Source organism: Vanacampus margaritifer, chromosome 1 (assembly GCF_051991255.1).
Source record: "Vanacampus margaritifer isolate UIUO_Vmar chromosome 1, RoL_Vmar_1.0, whole genome shotgun sequence".
NCBI lineage: Eukaryota > Metazoa > Chordata > Actinopteri > Syngnathiformes > Syngnathidae > Vanacampus > Vanacampus margaritifer.
The window spans coordinates 53,982,532-54,009,085 of NC_135432.1; the positions used below are offsets into that span (position 1 = coordinate 53,982,532).

Genomic DNA, 26,554 nt, shown 5'->3' on the forward strand with positions numbered 1-26,554 from the left:
GGGCAAAATTACCTTGATGCAACTATACCAGGTAGCTTATTTTTTCCTTAATAAAATCACCCTTTAAAAACTGCATTTTATGTTTACTTGTGTTATTTCTATCTGATTATTTACACTTGTTTGATGATCTTAAACATTAAAATTGAGAAACTATACAACATTTTTTAGAAGAGGGCAAATAATTTTTCACAGCACTGTAAGCTTAACTGCCCCGTTTCCTTTCTCGTATGTTAACATGCCAGCTTTCGAGCAACAAAAACACAAGGAAGCAATCCAAGTCCACAGGGGGCAGGTTTAAGTCTTTCCAGGTTTGCATTAACTCTTTTTTTATTGATACAACAAATCCCCTACATGTGTGCCCATTCAAAAAAACACTACAGGATACACTCAGTTACTTTTAGATTAGATTTTATGGAACTTTGCTTATTAGCTATAGTAAGTGAATTTGCCATCATTATGCTGCAAGGTCATCCCTGTTCCTTTTAGTTATGGGGTCATCCAAATTCTTCGAGGTGAACCATTGACTCCTGACTGTTACAAAATGTTCTTGGTCCCATTTTGCTCTGCTGTTATCCCACTACATCCTCCGTAATATTAGCATTTGACAATTCACAACACACTGCCAGTAAGGAGGTATGTGTGCACTATGTGATTTTTCTTGAGGAGCTCAAGCCAGCCACTCTAATGAGACTCTGTTAGGATTACGCAGTGCAGGAGGCCGAAGTGGCGCTGCAGCACAAACATCAATTATGAATAGCCATATGTGGGAGAAGGCATTCCCCATTCTTCCTTCAGCCCCTCAGACATAAGCAGATGGTTGCTGTAAAGATGCTAAATATTAGATGTCCCTCCTTTGTTTTTTTTCCCAAGGTCCCCATTTTCTTAGAACCACATTTAGTAAAGAGTAAATGCCAGTAGTTGTAAAGGGGTGAGTGAGGGGTTCCTGGACATCTGCTACATTATACAACCGTGTAGTTCTCCTTTTTTTTTTTTTCTTATCTGCTCTGACTGTGGGAAATCCAAGTCTCTATTTGCCTCCAAATGACGTCATTATTCCCCATGCCTGTTCTCCGCATGGAAGTGTCGGTACACTGTTCTTGAAGGATATGGACAGCCGGCTAGGAAAGAGCCAAACAAGACTGTATCCACTTCATGCATTAACACTTTATTTAGGCTTCGAAATGAAACTGTCTTTAGGGCTAATCCATTTTCCTGCTATTGTTTATCACTTTCTTTCCCATTTTCACTCTTGATTCGTCTTGTACAAATTCATCAAACCCTCTTCTTCTTGGAGCATAAACATCAAAATGGTAGCTGGCAGCCTTTCTGCCACAGCCTCCACACTGACTCATCTGCGTTGACGTAAGCTCATTTAACCCTGCGTTCGACAATCTTGTCCCAGTGTCATGCTCACCAGTTTTCTCCTCCCCGCTTGTTTGACTCCTCATCGCCTTTAGTAGAGCTATATGTATATCGTAAGATGCTGGCCTGCACTGGGTTTGTGGGAAGTAGGCCAGAGCGGTCAGAGGATTTGTGGGAGAGTTGGTAATTCATTCTAAAATTAGTCAGTTTACAGGAAAGCAATGCAGTTTACAGCCACTTTATACTCCTGTAAGGGGCGGGGAGAGTTACTGAAGCATTATCAAGGTGGGGTTAGCTGCCTATGGGTGTTCTTACTCTACTATAGTATCTGCTTCACAAGCAAGCAGCTTCAGTGCCAAAAACAATAGCCACAGAAGAAGTCTATTTCTGACACTCAAGGAACATTGTGCACTCGTGTGTACTCCATTTGAGCACACAGTTGGACCTCACAGGGACTTTTTAGAGACCTTTGAAGGGACCCTGCAACTTGAATGTAATTTAAGTATGGTTACCACTGTGTTAAAACCTTTTTTTTTTTTTTTTCAAGCCCCTTTAGATGACGTCTTTTGTTTTGAACGTTGGGACAATATTTAAGGTTGACATACTAGATGCCAATGTTTCGTCCTTTCCACAAATCATATCGGTAAAGAAATCTGTACAGGCTGCTGAGTGAGCAGTTATGACACAAGGGGTGGCTCCTGTGTGTTGTATGTGAGAGGTTGTGTCGCCTGCAGCCACAGGCTGACACAACAATCATAAGCCAGCTCCAGAAAGCATGAAGCATCAAAAATCCAGCTATTGTACACATTTGATAGGAAGAATCTACCAGTAGTTGTCCTCGTCTGTTTTTGGACTCACATTGAAGTCACATTGTCCATTCACACACACCTTTTAAGCACCTTTAAAAGCACTAGCAAAGCTCTGCGCCCACCATGCATAATTTTTTAATGAATTACAGAATAGCGCTGTTTGGGTCTAATGCTGTCTCACTCAAGTGGCTAGGCTTGGGCACATAATTGCTCATGAGTCAGTGGTTCCCCACTGACTCCCGCTCTTAAATGCCTGTCTTTTGATCTCAGGTCTTTGAGGGCGACGCTGGAGGTCAAGCGCACGTTCCGCCTCCCAAGAACACGGAGGTGAGTCATTGCCTTCCCTTTTGCCAACATGGTTTGTGGGTCTTTGATTGATGATTTAAAACCTTCTGTCTCTACGTTAAACCTTGTCATCCATCATTTTCAATCATTTGATGTGCTCACTAGGAACACGGCCATGCCGCCCAAATGTTGGGTGTGTGTGTGTGTGTCCGTGTGTGTGTCCATTTCATGCTTTATATAGTAAAAACATTCATTTCATGTCAGCTGAATATACAAACGCCAAGTTAACTGGCCTTTTACAGCAATAAAAGGTGGTAAACTACAACATTGGCTGGAACATTCACAGTATTATACGAGTTTGTGTTGACCTGAAGCACCGACTAAAAGTAAAAATTTATGCATGTGTGGTAAAATTGTCAACGCATTGAAGAGAGTGAATTTTAGCCATCTGGGTAGCCAGACGTTGACACTTCAGCACTCAGACACTTCAATTCTTACATGCCTACATCAAGGATGTGTGGTTAAGTGCTCAGAGGTTCAGATTCAAATGTTTCTGTCCTAAAACAAGAATTGTCCCCGTGCTGTTCTACTCACCTCCAGTTAGGATGAAACAGAAACACTATAACTATAAACACTGTTTCTTATTAGGAGGATCATCATTTTATTTTTTTTATTTTTTGTAAACACCTTTTGAGAAAAGCGGCTATAATATATATCACTTGTGGACTGCAGGATTCTGCAGGTTGACAATATAATAGTATTGATTCTGTAAGGCATTCATTTCTATGGATGGGCAAGATACCCAGCTTTATTTCAAGGTATCGATACTTTCCACTGTTGTCAATTAATGAGCCAGTTATAGTTCAATATACCAAAATGTTTACTCTTTCTCTTCACATAACATGTGCCAAAAGGCTTATTTTTTTTGGTGATTATTCGATGTTGACAAATGACCACAACAAACACTTTTAGACTGAATGAATACGGGATGTAGTGATACATAGTCTGTAGTGAATGTTGAAAGTGTAAAAACTGCCCCCCTCCTGAAATATTTAGAATTTGAGCGGAAGTGGTTTGGGAAACAATGCAGCCTTTCACTGGGTAAATACTTAAGTGTTGCTTCAAATGTGGGAGCTTCCCCAGGGTTAAACCTTTTGATCTTTCCTTGATTCAGGATTTTTTGATGTAGGGAGTAAGATTTCATAGTGGGAGGATGGCAGGAAGTCAGTAGGGCACAGATCTTTTGACACAATTTTCCTCCTGTTCAAATAACTTGTCGTATAACCTGAATGAAAGTATCGTGGCGGAAAATTTGTGTGTCTATATCTTTTAACACACATACAGTAGGAAATAGTTGTAGTTGCTGATTAATTCTCCACATCTCTGCCTAACAGAGGCACTCGTTCCAACTCTTATGGGCTGTCATCTTTGTCGCGTAGTGTAAAAGATTTTGGGTGGAGCTATAGGGAAACTAAAAGTAATGCTACTTTAATAGATGTAATTGAGTGGAAAATGGCTGAAATAGTCTTCAACAACTGTTCTATTTCTTCTTCAAGGCTAATCTATCTATTTTAGCCCAAACTGAAGTATTTGTGTTCCTCGGTTGCTAAGTGCAGCAGAAAGGGTGCATTCTGAAGAGAGGGTGTAGTATTTATGCAGCTGTCACCAAATGTACTCCTTTTCTTTTCTTTTTTTAGAAACTCTAAAAACGTTTGGCGGCTGGTAGGGGAGTAGTTTCCGCTTTAGAGAGGAAAGACTGAACTATCAGTTTGAATGTATTTCTGACTGAATGCAAACATGAATAGTGCCCACAGACTGACCACACAGAGCACTTGTTGATGGCAAAGCACGTGCCGTCTCCACAGCCTTGTTGGCACTTGGTGGTGGAAGGTTGACCAGGCAACCGCCCGCCTGTTCTAACCCTCTGTGACCATGAATGGGTGTACAGTGTTAAATCAACTGCTGCTCAGGTCAGTGGAGGCAACAAAATCTTCGTTTTCCAGTCACGCCATAATGCTGGGACACAAATGTGCTGGTTATGTAACCAGTTGCCGTGTGGCTTGTTGCGTCATTCTCGGTGAGTAAGCATTGACCTGACATCCCTAAATGGATAGGTAAAGTTGGGTGTTGAAGCAGCACCTTATGTTCATTCTTCCCTTTATGTGAGGGAAACATTTTGGGAAGAACACTCAGTGCTGGCTTTTTGTTTTTGAGGGCTAGTCAAGAGTGTAGATGGAAAATAAAGTCTAATGTCTGTGTTTATATGAGTTAAAGCTCTTAATGGTGTCTGGTGGTCTTGTGGCTAGCAAGCTAAAGGTCTTTCAGGGTGATGAGCAAACACACCAAAAAAATCATAAACATCAGATTCAAAAGCCCCAGACACCCTCAGTAAACACACTACTCTACATTAAGGATAACTATTGGTGTATTTCAAACTTTGGCCTGTTCCCAGATCATTCCATTCGCTAAGGCATTTATTCCTCTCATGTCATCTTTTGCAGAGGGGCTGAATCACTAAAGTACTTAATTGAATGAGGTTGGGTTCATTTGATGTGACTGTTTCCTCAAGATCCAGTGCCTTAACAATTGTGGTCATAAGCTATCATTTGGTGTCTCCCACAAGCCCATAACGCCACAGTGGCGCGTTTCCCTCCAGAGACACAAAGTCTGAAGCATATAACCCCCAGCTGCCCAAAGATGATGGCTAAAACCTCCTCCCTTAATATGCATCTCAAACCTCACACTCCTAAAGTCGCCAGAAAAAAAGTAGTAATGGATTTGTTTTTATTACATTAATTCATCCAAATCACCTGCAATAGGTTTCTTGTGGTGTTTTATTTTTTATACATATATATATTTTTTTAATCTATCATTGATTCTTAAGCCTTCCATTTGGCCCCTTTTTGATCATCACAATGACTGATTTTCGCACCATCAAACAAAAATGTACTTCTACCATAGCAAACCATTTTGCCTAATAGTTTTTTTTTCTTTTCTTCTTTTTTTTTTTTTTTTACAATATGCATTTATGTACAGTTACTTAAAGCCTGTTGCCTTGTTTACTTCCCCTTTCCCCCATTTGACATCTTATGCCGTCATTCCCCTTTCCTTCTTTATCACCAATCTGTCCTACAGAGGCTGGATGGGCTCACCAATATCCACTCTATGGCGCCCCCTGAGGTTGGTGCATGGGATAGCATCAGCTGTACCACAGGCGTGCTGACCTGTGTCTACATGCCAGATGGCCTGACAGCCCAAGTTCATGTTAGAAGTGAGCATAGAGCCACTGACCTCCTCTTTGAGGCTTGCAAGGTTAGTGAATATGCCTGATGCTTGTAACAATGCTCACAGTAATTATTTTTGTGCTTACATACTATCTTGAAAGAAGAAAACGTATTGCAAATGAAATAATGTCTTAAGTGTGCTTGTCTAAGTCAAAACGGTCATGTTAAAACGAGTCTGCTGTCGTTTTACACTCTCTTGGGACCTTAAAGCAACACACCTATTCATCCACCGTTAACTTCACATGGTCCCATAAGACGCAGATACGCTTGTAATCACTTGGGTGACGCTATTTTGTTTACCGCAAAGCTGAGTGTAAATTCCGTGAATAATTCACGCCTCTGCCGTACCGCAGCTGTCGAACCAAGCGTCGGGGCATGAAATATGTCCGATAAGTCTGCGCACACAAGCTGCTGAGCATTGGAATCTCTTGTGTAAACAGGCTAAACAGCTGGACCCAGACCTGCACCGACTGCGTCTGCACAGGCAGGCGGGAGAGGACACTGAGATTCGATCCGTCGCGCCTGGCGAGCTTGTCTGCGAATTGGTGAGGAGAGCAAGCAGACACAGCATGCTCTTTGCGATACACTTGTTTGCCTAGTAGTTTTGATTTGTCTGATATTTCCCTGCAGGTTGGCGGCCAATTGGAGGTGGTCCCAGTTAATATGTTTACACTGCAAATGAGCAGGATAAGCGGCAATGGAGATTTTGGTAAGTCAGTGTTGAAAAGGCTTTACACTTCAGCTTTATCCTCATACTGTCCTTCGCTATATTTTCCAGGATTTGCAGTAACAGGACTTATAGATAATCAAAAGAACAGTCGGATCTTTGTCAGTGAGGTGCTCCCTGATGGACTGGGATTCACTGAAGGTACCAAGAGTAATGACAGATAAACCCCAAAACTTCTTAATGTGTTACATGCCAGTGGACCTTATCTTGTTTTGTGTTTGTATTCCAGGTTTACGTGCAGGTGATGAGATTCTGATGCTGAATGGCTGCAACGTATCAGGTCTGGACCTGACGCTGATCCAGACGTTGTTTGCTGAGCAAACCCTCAACATGTGCCTGAGGCGGGATGGACCCCCGCCTCAAAACGGTGCCTTTGTTCACCTCGTTCCTCCGCCGACATTCAAGCTCAAAGCCAAATCCTCCTCAGGTGCCTTTGTACAAATAAAATACATCTACATTATCAGAACATGCAACTTCTACAACAGTATTAAATCAAAACGCTACTTTATACAGTAGCTGTTCCATTGAATCTAGTTAGCTTGAAAAGGTGTGCGGTATGAACAGTTGTCTATTGAGTGTGCGTACTCTGGTCAGTACTTCTTAAAAGAAGTGTTGGTATAAAACACACGCAAGCACTCACGCCACCAATTTTCTCACCTTGTCTTGTTGACAGATCAGGCCGTTTTCTGTGAGAGGCTGCTTCTAATACATATTTAATTTACCATGATTTAGTGTGATAAATGTACAGCTGAAATTATAATTTTTGTTGTTGCTATGCACAAGGTTCGAAAAGCAGACCTGAACCTGTGATTTTTGTTTGCAAGAGAAATGCACTTTCCAAAATAAAAAAAATGACACATTTAATAAGCAGCGTGATTAGAATGAAATGAACCACACTGTGCAGATCACATTTTCCCACAGCATGCACACACATTGTCATGCCTTTTTATTGCTTTTATTTCCAAAAAACAGTCAGAACATTTTGCGTTATCTTGATGGTAGTAATTCATTAGCATAGCCTTTCCTTGGTGTATCTTTAATTAAACTCCGAGGGATTAATGACTTGAAAGCCTCATTACAGTAAACGGTGTGATCAAAGTGTCTGCAGTTTTCTTCTCTGTCTCTAGAGGGCACATGATCCCACGCTGTCTGAGCAGGAGGTAGCGAAATCACCACTGATGGAGAAGAATTAGTAGTTGTCAGACACAAATTGTTTTGAGAAAGCTGTCTGTCTTCACTAATGTGTAAGACAGACCAATCAAATTCAAATTAAATATCTTCTGCAATTTGGTTGACAACGATTGCCGGTTCAGAAAGGACACGTTTAGCTCCATAGGAGGTCTAGAAGTTTTCTTTTGTTCCCTGCTGTCAGATTGGCTTACCTCCCAGTCTACAATCAGGGATAAAGTCTTTTCATGTGCCAACTGCTACACAGTTTGGAACGAGAACCTTGAATTTAATGAGCTGTAGGCCATATCAGAAATCATCTAAAAATATCTTGTCAGAGTGGCTCTTCAATTTTACATTACGAATGCCTTCATGAAAACATAGCTAATGGGTCGCTTGTATTTTCAGAGACATGATGTCAAATTATATTTATAACAATGACTGGATTTAGATTGTTTTGTCTTGTTTGGTAAATGACTGAATGCCATTGTCATTTATAGACCTTCCAGCTTTTAGTAGGCGCCTCTGATGACTTTCAGACTCTGTTGCTTGTGTTTAGTGGTCACTCAAATTCAATAAGCATTCATTTCAATGATACAGTGATGTGAGGAACATGCATACCTACAATTTAACCCCCTCCTCTCTCTCGCTCTCTCTTTTCAGACTTGTGCACTGCAGCTGAAGTTAGTGAGTCCATGTGTGCCGGGCTGGAGAGTCACTCCCACTGCGCATACAGGCCCGTTCAGCTCAGCAAGGTGGGTGGAGCTAAAGAGAATGATTCCATTGTCATGCAGACACCCACTTCACATACGCTATGTGTCTCTATTATTCCAGAATGTATGTATGTGCGTGCATGTGCACGTGCGCTGTCACAGCTGTGGCTGTGTGGTTGTCTGAAACCAGACTGGCACCAGTTCCTCAGATTACCATAATTAGAACGCTCCATCATAGCATAGCCACTGGTATAAACACAGCTTATTACTGTCATGCAGAATGATCAGTGAGGGAAGAAATAACACTCTCACACACGTCTGTCTTTCTATAGCTGGGAGGATCACTGGCATGCATTCAGTCACCCCTTAACCAACGTAACTCCTCAGCTAACAACAGACACACTCTGCTACTTGCTGCATGGACACACAGTGAGATTTGCCGCTTTGGGCTAAATAAACAGTTGTCAGATACCTTGTTAGCCTGACATTCACTCAAACATCATCTTATCAGCTGCGGTGGCAGGCATCATCTTTATGACATAGTGTATTCCGGTTTTAAGACAAGCCTGCATCTCTTCTCAAGCTCTTTTAAAATATCTCCTCTATAAACATGCCAAATGGTTGTCCCCGATGAATTATTATGGCAGATTGTGCCTCTATTTCTGTTTTGATGGTTCTTAAAGATCTGGTTGGTTTTTCAATATCTAAAGTAACTTTAATGAAGTCATTAAAATGAGTGTGAGCCCGGCTGGGCCTTGTGGGAGCTATGCCTCAGTGCTGTAATGTAGTCGGGAGGAACGAGTATGCTGATGTTTATTGAGAGTGGTAATGTGTGTGTATGGTCGTCATGAAAAGCCATCTGTTAATGATGTAGCCATGTCTGGAAGCATCCAAGCCAATGTGTGTCGATGCATATTCATTCATTGTCTTGCATCGATGCATGTTCAATTCATGCAATGTAATTTCATGTTCTGAATTGCAACACTGGGAATGACATGACTGAAGAGGCATAAAGAGAATGATCTGTGAGGTTCTGTTCATTTAACCTGATCATACTGTACAGTAGGCCCAATGCCTGGAAACCACTATTAATTGTAGTGGCTGCCATGACTTGACAAAAGTTGACCTGTGGTCGTATAGCGAACGTAGTGGAGCGCCTCATCTGCTTTACTTTGCTCTTCCGTTATCATTTGATTTCTTCCCAGTGGCGACATGAGTCAGTCCCTCTGCACTGCACCACTGCTGCTCAGGCTCAGCATTTGTCATTTATGGAGGAACGAATGGAAGAAACGTGTGTGCGCGTGTGTAGAGGGGTCTATGAATGTGCTGAATGTGAATTATTTTGCCACTCTATGCACAGGGGAAAAGATTGTTCTTCTATAACAATACGTCACTATGAAGATGTTACAAAAACATGGTGATATTGTAAATAAGAATTCTGTGTTGCAAAGTGAGAAATCTATTTTCGAGGGAGAAGAAAATCATGTTGCTGGGTAGAGGGTGTGTGTGCATGTCATTGTGAAAGTCAATAAAGATGGATGGAAAAGGAAGGACCAATTTCAAGCCTCTTGTCACAACTTGTAATCAACTAGCCTGCTCGTCTGGCTACCCTTTGATTAATTGGTCCAGTGCATTTTAATTTACTCTAATTACACTAGAGAGATCTCTGTGTATGTTATAGGTGAAGTGCTTACTAGGCAGAGTTAACAGTCTTGTTTACTATTGGGACTGATTGTAATTCCTGTGCCTGTGAGTTAATGCCATGAAATATTCAGCACTAGAAGGCCCATCAGTTGAATGCAAATGTTGTGGTGCCATTATGAGCTCAACCAATTGATTGGAGGACTCGAATGAATTTGTCCTGAACAACTGCCATAAGGCATTCGAAATTGTAGTTGACATGCATTGCATGTTGTTTTAAAGAAGTAGCCATGCAGCCGCCTGGATGTGAATCGGCAAAATCTCAATCTCTCTTCCCGTGGGTGTGACTAAAGTCACCTATCATAGGCTGCATGCCCCCGTGCCCCCTAAAGCATTATAGATAGCGGATGGATGGATTGCACAATTCAATAAAACATAACAATCCTGTTGTGTGTTGTAGGTAAGGAGGTCATGGCTCTCTGGTGGTCTGCCACTGTGCTTCCTTGATGTTAAGGGTCCACTTCTTGTAAAGGCTGAATTTAATTCTCTTGTAGTTATAGCCATGCTGTTTGACATGTGCAGTAACATAGTTTCCTGTCATGCCTTGTATTAAACAAAAGGTTAAACAGCAGTCAGACATATTAAGCCTATTTGTCCAGATGGACATTTCTTTCTGTAAGAGCATTTAAATGGACTGTGAGGAACCATAAGATTGGATTTTTTTTTTCATAATGGCTGTTCAGTATGATGCTACTGGGATTTGCCTCTTAGCCAAGTTTTAAAGCATTTCCTTATTTTGGTCTTAGCCTCGTCTATTTGAGTCCTTCCTCTCTAGGAGGGGTTTCTAAACTCTTAATATGTGACAAAGGAAAAATTGCAAATATTCAGATTCAGTTTTCCTCCTGGGTCTTTGAGTTTAAAAAGTATCTTAGATTCGTTGCCTTTAGATATTAGGCAGTATCATTTTCCAAAAACATGATCTCCTCTTGCTCGCAGCTACAGTCGTCCTCTATCTTAACTTTGGAGAATCTGTTTTATATGCATATGTGGATCTGTTTTTTGGTGGAGCTGCAACTTTGGGAGGTGTGTATTATGACTAAGCCCATCAGCCGCCAGCCATCTGGCTGTGAGCAGGCTAATAATCTGGGTTTACTGTTGGCGGTGCAGTTAATGCCTGTCTGCTCCTGTCAGTCCACGCTGCTGGAAATCAACATTTAAGACTGAAAACAAAACAGAAGAGACGGACAGAGCCACAGGAAACACGAGCCATGACACAGATCTGGTTGCAATGACCACACCAGAGGTGTCCAACACCACCATGGCTGTTGGTGTGGCTGTTTTGTCTCCAGCGGTGAACACTGAGGACCCTGGACCCAGTCTGTACCTCACCACCTTAATTGAGCTCTTCATGCAAGACCAGTCGCCGGCTCAGGCCCTGTGCTCACTGTTAGCCATGTGCTGGTTCTGGCCTCCCAACTCTGAAGCTGAGGAGAAAGATCTGTTCCTAGCTTCGGTGCTGCTCAGCCTAGGACGCTTCCTTAAAGACAAGCTGGCATGCTTGGGGCACAATGTGGAAAACTGCTTGTCCTGCCAGAGTGACGCCAAAAAGAACCAACGATTGGTAATTATGAGCTGTCGGACCTGGTGGAATGTGTTTTGAGGAATCTGTGTCATTCTGCACAAATATACCCCCACTGCATTAAGTACAATTCATCTTGCACTGTACCTCAACTTTCAACTTGTAGTTTACAGTGGAAACATGTTACCCGCAGTTGACTGTGTTAGTGTATTATTTCAATTTATTTGGTTTACGTAATTTGTATGTCAGGATGTGGCTTTCGCATTTCACCAACTTATTCTTCATGCTCTGGTCAATGTTGTCAACAAGCATCCACCCTTAAGCTTTCATTCAGCAACTTAATGATAATAATGTATGGGGCCAGAATTATTTTCCTCTGTAGCAGCTTCCGTACATTGGAGTGGATGTGAAAAGAGCCTTAGGACTCAAGGGAATGGGTGCTTTAATCTGAAGATGGCTTCATTATGAAAACACGCACTTTCTCCCAAAGGCCTCTGATATGAGACGTGGGATAATATTTGTTTAGAATGAATAATAAAAGGGTAAATGTGCTGTATTGTAGCGGAACAGCACCAGTACACATTCTCATATCTTCTCTTCTCGCCTCCCCACCGCTCTGTTTGATTTATGAGCGCAGGTCTTCTTTTATTGAGCTTTGAAAATTCACCACGGTTGTCCACTATCTTGACATATGAATCACGGCCGACAGCTGGCCACCAGGTCACAGTTCTCTTGCTCTTTTAACAAGTTTCATCTAAGCAAAAAGAAAAGCAATCCCATAAGCTGTTTGTTGTTTGTCCTCCATTCTAATTCCCCCGTGTTTACTTCAGCTAAGATGGGGCATCTCAACTGCTTATTAGATGACGGAAGTGTTTCATCTGCAGACGAAACTGTGCTGTGTGTCTCAAGCCTTCATTGAAGTGTTGGTGGCAATCGAGACTTCTTTGACAGCTTTGTGTTTGTTTTGTTTTACAAAAACCCTTAGGACACAATCAAACTGATAAGACTGCAGCATTTTTGTATCGTGTTTAATGTACAGGACAAATCTTGTCTATTTGCATGTGACATACTTTCTTTTGTCTTACGATTCACTATTCAAGTCGTTTCTTGACTTGTTCACGAACTTCCTCCTGACCCATCTAAATCTTCGATCTGATTGAAGCAATCAAACACAAGGCAAACAAAGCATGTTTTTACTCAGTCGCTGCAACTAAACGGAAATTTATTAACATTATACTTATCTGTGGGTTGATGAAGTGGATTATATTTATGTAAAAAAAAACAAAAAAACTGGACTTTCCTGCATAGAACCTTGACACTTTTTCTAAAGCTGTGATTCTGAGACTGTTCTTATTACAACGAACAGATCACTATACTAAGGATTGTTTCTCAAAGACCAACAGCAATACTAATATAATATTTTTTTTAACTGATAAAAGGAATTCCGGTGTAATGGCCGTTGTTTGCATTCCTGCTCTGTTTCCTCAGTGAGCTTGCAGCCTCCCATTTTTGAGTCAGCCATTCCTCTGTGTTTGGCGGTACAAGCCAGAACCGTCTACATTGTACTGCTCCTATTGAGGCTGTGTACGGATGCTACACACACCGCTTCGTTTTGCAGCTCTCTGGAATTATATACATACAAGTCACATGCTTAAATGAGAGGCGAGGGGAAGAGGACTGAGGATTAGGGACACCTGAGAAACGGACGAAACAGAAACAGAGGGATGCATGAGATTCTGAAAGTGAGTACACAAGCCAAGTGGCCAGAAAGTCTGCTCTGCATCGATATGCAAGACAATCTCACAGCCAGTGCATCACTGACTGTTACCAGGACGAGAACGACGGCTCGGATAACATGCAAGTGTTCGCCCCAAGGACTGAAGACTAGATTTGTTTTGGAGCTGGCCTAGCCGTGAGGGGGGAAACGGAAAGGAAAACGATATTTCTCTGTTTTGTGTGGGTGTCGATTGGGCTGCATATACTTTCCGTGGAAGCACCATGCCGACATCCAGGGGAGGCAGGCTGCGTAGGAAAGGATCCTCCCTGGCCAGAAGAACGCAGCGACAGGCCACAGCAGCATGGAGGCTGCTCTACAGGTTACTCTTCATGGTGAGCAGAGGAGGGCAAAGTAGCAACAATAACCACAAATTGGCTTGTCTAACAACTGGGTGTTATGATGCATTGCACTCAGAGGCCACTACATTAGGTACATTTGCACAATCAAAAGCCATCTAGTAAGCTACAACAGCTCTATCATTTTTTTTTTTTTACCTTTTCAATGACAGTAATGGTTAAGATGAGGGATGTTCGATACCACTTTTTTTTTTTTCAGACCCAGACGAGTACTCAACGCTGATAGTCACTAATACTAATACAGAGTACAGATACCACTAGTACTTTTTGATACATAACATTTTCCAACGGAAACAATGACATATAATTATAAAGACCATTATATCACAGTAAAGTATTTTTTCCTTAAAATTCCATGAACTTTTCAATTTTCTCTTATTCTAATTTCTAGTTCCTGATCTTAAAATAGCAACAAAACGGCCACCGTTGCGAGTACCAATACCTTGAAATATGGGTGGCTATTGGCCCAATACTGATACCAGGTATCGGTACCCACCAATCCATAGTCAAGTTTGTTTGATACTCTCAAATAATAATTTAGTACTACATTTATTATTGTGAATGCAGTCATGTAGAACTACATCATCAAGCTTAAATGTTCCTAATTTTTTTAAAGAGCATTGTATTTATATATGCTTATATACTTGAAAACTGTGTGTTACAGCAGGTGACTATATGTGCCAATTGAAAAGGAAACAAGTAAACCAGTGCCGCACTTCATATTTACTTATGGTGTCCTTTTGAAATGAACTTTGGCCACAAGGAGTGAAAAGAGGCAGAAACATGACTGAGCTGTCAAGGAGAAAAACCTGGGAAGGAATTGTCTGCAGTGCTGCCAGCCTTTTCTCCGCCTCCCGTCCGCTGCACTTAATGGGTTATTTGGGCTAGCTGTCGGGCAGTGTTGGTAGAATTGTTGCGAGGCAATCACATTTTCTCCGTTGTGGTGTGGAGTCGTCGTCCCCTTCACTCACTCTCACTCTCTTATCATGTTTCCAAGGACGGTTTGTAAGATGTTAGGCACCTTCCTGTGGGTGCATTCACAACCTTCCTGTCAAGGTTACTTGTTACTAATTTCTCCTAACTCTGTACCCTCCATTATGAGTTGTGTGTAACTTGAGCATCATCCATGTTTGTGGGAATTAGGTCAGCACTTTAGTGACAGCGTGCCACCGGACATGCATATATTGTTGCTCGTGGGCCTCCATTTCCCCATAGCTCAAACAAATGGTCGATGTGACTATTATCAGTCTCCTCAAGCGACCCCTCGTTTAAGGCTACTGGGCGTCTTGATGAATTTGTCGCTCTGATATCCTTCAACCTCCTATATTTCCTTCAGGCAATCTCCCCCGTCCTCCCACCTGATTGAATATTGTGTTGGTGTGTTGGCACTCTGTGCGGCTGCAGCATCCTTCCCATATATCGAATTGGAAATGCTGCCGTCCAACATTTTTTGACGAGTTCATGAGCACATGATACAGCATTATGGATACTCTATCTTGGGAAAAGTATTGTAAAAATAGATGTGTATGTAGTATAAATGATTCATGCATACACATTGTAAATAAAACTGTACTGACTTTTCCACTAGGCAGAGGAAGTACGCTCTCATCCACTTTTCTACCAAAGCACATGAGAAAATGTCTGCAGAGATACCTAGCAGTCGTCTGTGACATGCATTATTTGTGTTCTTGGTTGTCAAATGTTTCTGCTAATGGGTAAGATTCTCTAAGCACGTGTGGCAGGATACAGATGTCATATAAGATCTGCTGGCAACCTGCTACACTAAGCCACGCACATATCTATTTCGATTTTATAAGCCATGGAGCCAACCAGCCATATAAAATGGCATTAAAAACAGCAAGGGGAGAAACAAGACAAGCACCGTCTGTTTAAAATATAAAACGTAAATCCCACAGTAAATTGAAGTCCACTGGGAGCAAATCGGGCTTCATTGCCTTGCTCAAGGACACTTCGGCATGGTCACCAGGGGTGAGGATCGAACCCACAATCTCATGGTTGGGAGACGACCATTCTGCCACTGAGCCATGCCGCCCAAATATGTACATAGTAGTACATATATCTTTACTCGTATAGTTATATGTAATAATTGTATGTCATCCGCAGTGCATGTGTTTTTGAGCGTCCTATCACCTTATAATGACAAAGCCAAAAGAATTGGCCCATAAAAGAACCCATGCAGGCATAGCATAGGCATACCTTGTCTTCCCTCGTACTGTCTCTCACACTTTCCCAGCCACATTTAGGAGCGCCTCTGGGGAGGCCATGCTGCACTGAGCCAGCTGATGAGTGTAGGCTCATTGAATGGCTTCTCTGTGGGTTTATTTGCAGCAGATTGCAAGGTGGGGGTTTTGTGTTTTAAAGCTGACACTGCTGTATGTGATTTTAAGTGCTGAATGACTTGGACAGGCTTTCTGTCACACACTTAAAAGTAACGCCTGCTGTATGGGACGCATTGATCTTTGCTCATGACTGTACAGTCTTCAGCCATGAGGTCCACCTGAACGCTCACATGTGCAATATTTGAAATATCAACCCACCCACTCAGGCACACACAGGAAGGCGGAGTGCTGACCAGGGTGGCCCTCCACTCACTGTGTCACTGTGCTGCAGACTAGAAACCCCTTAGGTGACCTCTGCAACAGGGAATCACCTTGTGCCGTGACCAAGGAAGCTTCATGACAATAACGTTGTCCGAGTAGGATGTGCCTCAAATGTACTCTACATTTTGACTGCTCAGCACTGACGACACTATTTTTGGCTTGAAATGCAACCATAATTGATGTGTGCATCGCTGCAGTCAAGCCTGGTGCTAATGATGTAGTGTTTTGCTTACATAGCTCTTCTCCGAAGACATTAAGAGGTTGGTTTTGATGAAGTATACTCACAATTGACAAATCACTTAAAATGCACGCAGTTTAATGGAAAAGTGGCGTCAGTCACACTCACTGTGTAATTTAGAGATAATTATTTCCCTTATACTTTATAGAAAACAAGACATTCTAAACTCATTTTCTGATTTTACTCTTACTGCAAGCTAGATTTTGCAGTATGGCAGATTAAAATGGTTGCTTCTGTCTGTAATAGTCGTAAATCATGCATGTTTAAGAAAGTAAGCAGAAGTAAAGTAAATGATGCTCATGGGAATGAGCCAATCACAGTAGAGATAGACCAATATGTATTTTTCAATGCCAATAATGATTATTAGTAGTCAAGGCCGATGATGGATATTTGGAACTGATATTTATTTCCACTAAAAGGGAAAATATTTAAAAATTTATAAAAAATATAAACTGTAACTCCTGACTTTGTTACATTATTTTAAGCATATGTTTATTGAACAACTTTAAGGATTTGCAAAATATTGGAGTTACAAAAATATCTTATAGTCAAAAGACTTTTAAAAGTTAGTTTTAAAAGTCTAACAAAAAGTTCGGGAAACTCCCAGGGCCATTAACATGTCTTAAAAAGTTAAATTCAAAACTTAATCAAGTAAATATCTCTCTATTATTTTCTACAGGAAATTTTGTTTTCAAAAATTAAATATCTGAAATGTTTGTTTTTATTTACTTAGTTTTAATTTCAACAACCACAAAAGGCGCAGAGAGCTCCCAGGGTCGGCAGCATTTCTTGTAAATGAACAGAACATTTAAATAAATAGTTACCTGAAGTTAAGACAATTTTCTTCAAAAAGGCTTAACGTTATCTGCTGGGAGATTCAGTCACATCTTTCATAACACAATTATGGACTATAGTCTTTGTTGCAAAGCCAATTAGAAAACAGAACAATTACTGCAACTCCCCACTATGCTACTAGTAGGCCCATGAGATTCACTTGGTATATACATTGTGTAGCGACATTTTTATTTCATAACTATGGAGTTAACATGCGGCATGAGATACTGCAGAATAATCACAGATTTTTTTTAATGGAGTCCTTGTATTGAATTTCATTCAATTGTACAGCCATACCCAATGTGTGAGTGATTTTGTGCACACATGCCCCTGTACCAAAACGTGATGACTATTTTATCCATCTGACTGGTTTAATTACATTTTTAAATGAAATCAAACTTGTTTTTGCCCCCTACAGAGTGTGGACACAGTGTGCAACCTCTACCAGTCCTTCCAGGAAGGAGAAGTTTCAGCCACTGGCGGTCCGATGGAGGACACAAAGGAGCCGCCAACGAAGCAGCCTATCAATTTAGGTCCGGGCCCCAAGGGGGATGGCGCTCTTCTCAGACCCTGCCCCAAGCATATGAGTAGCACTGAGCGCTTGCGCAAGGTCATTCAGGAGCTGGTGGACACAGAGAAGTCCTATGTGAAGGTGAGAATTGATTTATCTGATTTAAACATCAACAGGCAATTAAGTGAGGAAAAACAACTACAAGGGATACATTTTCCTGAAATAAACAAAAATATTGCTTTCATTAAGGAGCTAATTTAGTCTTTTGAAATTGTAGGTCTCTAATTGGATATATTCAGCACACAATACTGTGCATATAACAAGTGTGCCTCTACATAGAGCACCTCCTACCCATTCTCATGTCGAGCCTTATTCATCTTCTCCCCCAAATCATTTTTTGTTTCCCAGTCTGACCTTTTCCTCCCTGACATCCATTGAACAACCACGTCCCATGATCTTCTTTTCTCAGCAATGCTAATCATGGCTGACAGGTTGTTTTATTATCGGAGCTGCATTCTTCAACTTCTCATTTCATTAACTCCCGCCCCTCCTGCATTGCTCCTCTTGAGCCGTAGCTGAGGCGATTGCATTTTTAACGTGCATTGGCGCTGGCCTGTTAGCCCGAGTCCATGCATCGTAGGCTGCGTGCAACAGAGTCATGTATTTTAGAAAGGAGGGCGCTCAATCGTAAATCCAACCTAATGAGAATATCTCCACTGATACCAGATACCAGTCTAAATTGGTTGGGGGGAAGGGTCCTGCAAGAGATGGTTAGATGGAAGTGAGGCACTGTGGGAGACTTAGTCCCCGTCCAAACGAAAGCCAGTTTCAATGTATCCTCACAAGTTTCTTACTGTTTAAGCCGTCCGACCACATGACAGCGCGGTTTCAGAGCTTGAAACCGATCACTTTTGAAACCGGGCTCCAGAGTGGAAAGATTTCAATACGCGGCCCGTACGCGTCCGTCTGGACACCTTAGGCATGATACTCCTCCATCGATGATGTAATGGTCGCAGCTCGATGACGTCGCATTGTTGCAGATTGATTATTTATGCTCCAATTCTCGCGTGATTGCGCGCGAACTGTCAGTCTGTCAACAACAATGGCGTATAGCCGTGTGGTAGTCGTTTGCGCAGCTTCCTTAGCTTGCTTATGCTTTTGCAGCAAAATATTTTGCCTCTTTATTCCCATGTTCAACAAGCGGTGTTGTACTTTAATCACCCGCCATTGTCACTTCTCCTGTGTTCGTCGTTTTCATGTTGTTTTGAAACATGCAAAGCCACGTTTGTTCTGTAGATTGCAATAAAGTTTTTTTTTTTAAATGCCCGTCTTCTTCGCTGATTCTTCTTCTACTCTTTCTGTTAACTCCCTGTGGCTAAAAAATGAGAATTGATGTGAAGATAAAGGAGCCTTTAAATGACAGGCACGTCAAGAGGAAATATATACTCTCTCCACTCACCTTCTTTTTGCCTTTTGTGTGCAGGATCTGGCTTGCTTGTTCGAGATCTACCTTAAACCCCTACAAAATGAAACTTTCCTCACGCTGGATGAGGTAGGTGGCCAAAATGTGTCGACGCAACATGAAATGCATTGAGTGTTTATTACCCCGCGGTGATGACGATAAACCCAGCCCAGCCCAGCCCAGCCCAGCCAGGCCAGGCCATATCTTTCTCATTACCAGTGTGAATGCCGGCAGGACAAATTAGCATCCCCCATACTATGACCTTCCCAAAGGGACGTGCCTGTGAAGGCCACCTTTTCAACTAACCTCATATACTGCAGCATAGGAAGAAGGAAAAACCTGTAATTGTTCCCCTAAGGAGAAATGGGATTTACAGTCAATTGTCGATCACATACGAGTTAAGGTTATTTCTCTAATTGTTATGTGTGGATGAAATGGAGAAATAATAGATTTCAACACTCGGCAACAACGAGTGCAATTTTACTGCTCTCTACGACACACTGTTGGAAAATAATTGGAGCAAGGTTACCCAAGCTGACAAAGATGATGTATGATTCTATCTGCACAACATTACTACCTTCATCATTTCAGGCATTTCAACACATTTATTGTTCACTCGTGCATTCTGTTGCTGTGACTACCTAAAGTATTTCATATGCTAATTGTGGGAATACTGAAGCACATATGTTGTTGTGATTTTTATTCTCCACACGTTTTTGCTGTTAACAACTCCCACATAATACTTCCGATTTCCATGGTTCAAATACAACTTGCGTCAAAAATTCACGCCTTCCCGGGTATATATTGTCTTATTTCACATTACTTAACAGTATTCGCACAATTTAACGTTAAGTATCAACTTTTCCCCATTCGTTCAAGTCCCACTTTCCACGGCCACTTTCATACATACAACTTTTTATCATTACCACCTGTCTGATACTGCTCAGTGACACAGTTGGTAAAGTGCATTGTCCCGTAACCAGGAGGTCGCGGGTTCGAATTCCACCCTTGACTGTACATTGCAAATATATCCATGGCCATGATTTTAAGTGATATACATGTATACCAACTGACTACCATATCAAGACATGCATTATAATTTCACTGAAATGATTAAATGCATGCTAGCTTTCAGCATCAGATGATACCTTTCAAAAATAAATACGCTATTAGCCATGATTTCAAACAATTTATGTTAGCTCAGTGGTAAGAGCAATTGCCTTCCACCACGGACTACCTGGGTTCAAACCCCTCTTGGAACACATTTTAGTACTTTAGTCATTTATCTTTCAATTTACTTCATAAGCATATGCATTCAAATCTTAGCATTCAGCTAATAGCATTCAGCTTTTCAGCATTCCCACAATTTCTGTAGAAATTGCATTTTGTCTTAGTTATTTTTTAAACTTTATTGCTACTTGAGCGTATGTAATATATTTAGTCAGTTGTGACCTCAAATCCAGAAGGTTACTTCCAAGATAACTCCGGTCGATAGGCCACCAAGCAGTGGGCAAATTAACAGACCATTATGGGAAAGTCGGAAGTGGCTGGACACAAAATGGACATGGACGCGTTAGCCCCCCGAATGGCTTTTAATGAAGGGTGCGCTGACCCTTGGTTCGTGTGTGTGTGTGTGTGAAGAGAGAGAATGTGTAGGTATGCGTGGATGTGTGTGTTACATTTATAACAGAGCCATTGCTTGTTCCTTAAGTGCCTTTGTAAGTGATGAAGGCATCAGAGTGGAGGTTTTACTGCACTCCAGGGTGCCTGTCTGACTTGTGTTATGAATTACAAGCTATCTTGGCCTCCTCCCTACCTCACGTTCCCTCACCCTGTTCCCTTCTCTCGTCTGCCTCACACTTGGCTACACCCACAATTCTTCGCCTTTCCGTGTTTCCCCCAGATGGAGAGTCTGTTCGGCAGTCTGCCAGAGATGTTAGACTTCCAGAGGGTCTTCCTGCAGACACTAGAAGAGAGGATTGCTTCCTCCCCTGACTTCAGCACGCTTGAGACGCCCTCACAGTTCAAGGTTAGATAGACTTTGTTATTTTTGAAGAATTGGCCAAAGATTTCAGGTAGATATCACTCAGGTGGACTTTATTGAGCCGCCTCTGCAGACAAAGTTGTCAACACTGATTGCTTGAGGATGATAAATAATTGAGACGGCGTGGCATGAGGTTTGCCGGCTGATTTATAGGCTTGACATGACAAGGCACGGGGTCTATTGATCGCGGTAGTGGTTCACTGGTCAGATTGTGAGGTGCTGAAAGCTGCTTCACTCTAGAGGTTAGGTGAGAGGGAGAGGACGGGAGAACGGAGCGCTCCATTCGTCTCCCAAGAGAGGGAGGTTGGGAGTGTTTGACATGTTCACACTGCTTTATTTGTTATGCATTGTGCGCTCACCTCTTCCGTTTGTCCGTTGACAGAAGCTTCTGTTTTCTCTCGGGGGTTCTTTCCTGTACTATGCTGACCACTTCAAGCTCTACAGTGGATTCTGTGCCAACCACATCAAGGTGCAGAAGGTCCTGGAAAGAGGTACTACATGTTGATTATAAGACAAACGACTAGTTTGCTAGTCGACTAATCACCGACAGTAGTCACCATTAGTTGGCTAATTATCGCATCAGCAAGCAGCTGCTCTTATATAACCATCATTAGCGATTACAGCTCGAATTCTTTAAGGTACATTCAACTTTTATTAAGCTTTGCAGGTTGTACCAGTATTCCCGACATGGTTATAAATGATGGTGCAACTTTAATTGTGGCCTTAACATTTTTAGCTGTGAATGTTTAGTGTGTTTTATGGGAACCAAAATAAAATGCATTCAAAAATAAATACTTGTAAACACATTTCACTCTCCTCATACATCAAGGAATGTTTAAATGTGGAAGATAGTGAAATCAAAGGAGTAAGATTCGGAAAAGGCACCATGCTAATGAAAACTAAAATAAACACTTGTATGAGTTTTTATTTAATGTTTTTATTTAACCTTTATCAAAAACGTCGTGTTGTATTCTTTCACTACAGTAGTTTGTATGATTCAGAAGTAACTAAAGTAGTAACTAAAATGTTAGGAGGAACATATTTTTAGCACTGCCGAGTGGTATATTCTAATTAACTTGGTTATTTGTTGTTTTTGTTTTTTTTTGCTTTGTGGTACATGACATGTTCCTGTTTCGGAGTTCTATAACAAATGACTCATGAGACAGAGTGAGCGTGTGTATGTGCAGTTCATGGTTCACAGTCAATACGGCTAAACGGTCGCTGTGTTTTGGTTTACTGAGTAATGCCTCCGTAATCCAAAGTAGACGCTACAATATGTTAGCCTAACCAAACATGCCATCATGTTGCAGCATTAGGTCAAACACACACTGTAACCTGTATATGCTAATGCTAGCTTCCAGACCCAACTGAACCATCATGCACAACATGCTTTCCTTTTCTTTGACCGCTCTGTTGCCAAGAAGGCAGGTTTAAGGATTTTTTTGGGGGTGAATGTTGCCAAGAAGGCAGGTTTAAGGATTTTTTTGGGGGTGAAATGCACTCTTAACGTTCAGACTCTGTTGCTAACACCAGTTAACTGCCACTCCATTAGCCACAGTCCTTCTATTTACATTACTGATGACCTGGATTACCAATACTGCGCATTGCATCACAGACAGGCAGACGTCCAGTAGTAAGAGCAGGATACGAGGTCGTTTTGAAAGGGAAAAAGTAAACTGCAAAAATAATAATGACGACGTTGACTATTAAATCAACCGACAGTCATGACTAAGAATTAGTTTTAACATTATAGATAGTATATTATTGTGGTTGTGCTTTTCAAGGTTGTAGAAGAGCACTGAAGCATATTTTGATTACCTTTTTGGATCCCAGAATGTAACCTGAAAAATCCTGGATCTCCATCTGCTAACTCAGCATCCTTGCAACTGTGTTGCATCAGTCACACCTCACAGCACTCCACAGTCTTAAGAGTTGCAAGAAGGGAGGCTCTGCTTACCATTACCACTGTCATTTCACGATCCAAGGTTGCATAACAAAAAAAGATAATACGTACCTCTTTTACAAACATTAACATTTGGATAACCTTTCAATTAACCTTCTAAATACTATCACCTTCTAGATTTAAAGCGAATGCAGTATGCCCTCGACAACCTGAGATATATATCCTTGCATCTTCCCCTGAATGTGAAAGACTAGACATTTCCAAATGATTTATGCTGGTGATCACACCGGCCTTTTCAACGCTATTTGGCAACGCTGTCCTGAACTATAAGAGGGTGTGTGCCTCTTTGCCACCAAGGTTGGAGGAGGGTGATGGGTCATTTTGCCCCATTATCAGAATTACACGGCACATTTCTCAGTGTAAGCTGCAGGGCATTTAATAGGATTAGATACTCAGACAAGTCTTTAATAGGTCAGCATTACGGAGAGGAAATTCACATGCTGTTTATTCTCTGCAATTATTGGGAACAACATTTAATGCACTGAAGGAAATGCTATTTAAATAAAAAAAACATTCCTATGCACACCTTTACTGCACTAACCAACTATACAGTATGTGTGTGTAAAGTGGAGTTGTGAAAATGCCACCGCCTGATCGCATCTAGTTGATCCAAGGACACTCTGGAAGTGTGTCAAGCCGGTCCAAATAAATAGATGGCTATCTCTGCCGTCTTCATCACCTCCCTCCTTCCTAACATAATGCCACAGGCTAGCTTCCCTGTTTACTTGTCGCCTTGTTAATTGCCTGCCAATTAGTCTGGGAGGTGTCGACTGAGCTGCCTGTCTGCAGCTGGCGGTGCTATAATGAATACATTAATGGCCTCCCACGATGCGGGCATGTTGCTCAAGGAAAAGATTTGTCCTCTATTATCACTTATATTCACCTCTATTGTGATGACGGTGGCAGAACAGTTTTGTCATTTTGTCACAACTGCAGCATGAATTAAGATTAAGTTATTTAGTTGCCTAGCGTTAAAACAACTGCAGTTGATGGCAGGTTAAGGGGAAGCCTGCACTACCCCCTGCTGGAGCTATATTATTGCATTATGACTCTGCACTGGGCTCTTAGAGCTTGGTCACACCTGACTTTGACTAAATGCAACACAAAACACTCTACAAGTGTGGTGTATGTCTTAAGGAGAGAGTGAATCACCAAACCAAAAAGCAATCTTATTCTGGGAAACCAGTGACAGTCATATCATAATACTTCTGTGCCACAATAGTCGGACATCAATGTGTAAGACTGTATTGTTATCAATCTCACACACAAACACGGTCTCCCGCCAAGATCACCGATCCGAAGGGGCATGCCAACTCGTGGGAATACTACGAAGTACACATGCTAGCTGGTGTGGCTAAAGTATAATCCTGCATGGCAGCAAAATGAGCTGCATCGTGATCACTAAAGGCGGACAGGAGCCTTAGAATACTACACTGAGCAAGAGAGATGCTAATTGCTGAGCTAATGTTGTCGCCAAACACTATAAAAATTGCTTCGATGTACAAGTGTGCTTTACAAAGAAGTGTGGGTGGAAAACATGTTTCAGCGGAGAGCAACCAGATATGAAAAGCAAATTAGCAGGTCAATTAATAAGTATCAAGACAGAAAATAGTACATTGAACAGTGACATAGTAAGCACACATCTTCAAAACCTGGAAATGAATCAGTTAGGTAAGCCAGGATGAGGTCCTTATAAGGTCAAAAAATCTACTATTTATTATAGTAGTACTGTATGTGCTTGTTTGCTCTATTTTGAACCCTAAAATTCTGATTTATGAGATGTGCACAATGATAGGTCTCAAAATAACATTATCCTTGTGTTTTAAATAAATCAAGCTTTGCTAAGGGACTTTATTTGGCATATATTTATTTCTTTACAAATTTTAGGCCATATCTCTCAGCCGTCAATCTCCATTTGAAGTTTTGAGATTACATACGATCTTATATTTATGTGCAGTGATGTTGTAATGTTTTGTCGGTGTGATGTAATTTCTGCCGTATTTGTACCTAGTCAATATTGCCTTGAAAGATGATTTGGAGGGGAAAAAGGTGTGAATCACAATATATGTCAGAAAAATTGCAATTCAAACTTTAACTGAAATCATTAAGCCCTACTACACTAGTTATATATTGCAACAGTTTTTTTGTAAAATGTTAAGACACTGAATATGATCTCCACTGCTGCTTTGAATTCTTAGGCCACTACTGACTAGGCAAAGCTAAAAAAAATAAAAAATAAATTAAATGACAGTGGGTAAGAGTAGAATAGAAGAGAGGATGGAAAGTGGGGCTACCTAAATAAATTAGAGATGCACTAGCAATTTTCAAATGTCAAAGGACAGGAAGTATTTGAGAAACATTATAATCACTACAATTGAGTGTACAGGCAATGTGAGCAATTAATTTATTTTATCAGCATATAATATGTGCATTGTTGTGTATATTGTATCGTTACTTTTAAGCCATATAAAATATTTTGGTTCATGTCTATTTACTATATATAGTCATTTGCTCATAACTGCCATACAGTCTTGTTGTTAGTTGATTCTGTCCCTAAGTATTATCAATTTGGTGTATTTGTTTTTAAGCCAAGACAGATCGTGCCTTCAAGGAATTTTTGGATGCAAGGAACCCCACCAAGCAGCACTCATCCACCCTGGAGTCATATCTGATTAAACCAGTGCAAAGAGTTCTCAAGTACCCCCTGCTGCTCAGGGAGCTGGTCTCCCTCACTGACGCCAACAGCGAAGAGCACTACCACCTCACGGGTAAGCTTAGAGACTTCAATATATACACACTGACTGTATACAAACACACTCGGTCGGCTTTTTGAGCATTTTCCATTCGGTGTTGAGATGTCTTCTTGCTGCCCGTTGATCACTGCTAAGACTTTGTTTGCTTGTTGCCCGTGCAGAGGCGCTCAGGGCCATGGAGAAGGTGGCCAGCCACATCAATGAGATGCAGAAAATCTACGAGGATTACGGCACCGTCTTTGATCAGCTTGTTACCGAGCAGGCCATCCACGATAGAGAGGTACGCACATACTTCACAAGTCAAATCTTATAAGCCGCCCCAGTAGGAATGACTATTCCTCTTTAGAAAAATTAAAAGTCAAATTGAATATTCACACACACACACACATCACAAAACTGCTTAGCTTCTTGTGCTGTTTATGCCGTCG

General features: G+C 41.4%; 1 protein-coding gene across 6 annotated transcripts in view; it reads left to right on the forward strand.

The window, feature by feature from the left end:
• The window catches only part of tiam2a (TIAM Rac1 associated GEF 2a), a 97,303-nt gene that overhangs the window by 63,321 nt on the left and 7,428 nt on the right, over positions 1-26,554 (forward strand). For 5 of the 6 annotated variants that reach the window (XM_077549544.1, XM_077549466.1, XM_077549716.1 and 2 more), the window contains exons 9-21: positions 2,442-2,498; positions 5,592-5,768; positions 6,094-6,285; positions 6,371-6,449; positions 6,519-6,608; positions 6,697-6,894; positions 8,298-8,389; positions 17,812-18,045; positions 19,388-19,456; positions 21,270-21,395; positions 21,793-21,901; positions 25,962-26,141; positions 26,288-26,406. In XM_077549544.1, the coding sequence (XP_077405670.1) occupies positions 2,442-2,498; positions 5,592-5,768; positions 6,094-6,285; positions 6,371-6,449; positions 6,519-6,608; positions 6,697-6,894; positions 8,298-8,389; positions 17,812-18,045; positions 19,388-19,456; positions 21,270-21,395; positions 21,793-21,901; positions 25,962-26,141; positions 26,288-26,406 (1,722 nt within the window). The remainder of the gene's footprint in view (positions 1-2,441; positions 2,499-5,591; positions 5,769-6,093; positions 6,286-6,370; positions 6,450-6,518; positions 6,609-6,696; positions 6,895-8,297; positions 8,390-17,811; positions 18,046-19,387; positions 19,457-21,269; positions 21,396-21,792; positions 21,902-25,961; positions 26,142-26,287; positions 26,407-26,554) is intronic. The other variant, XM_077549629.1, reaches the window with a different exon arrangement.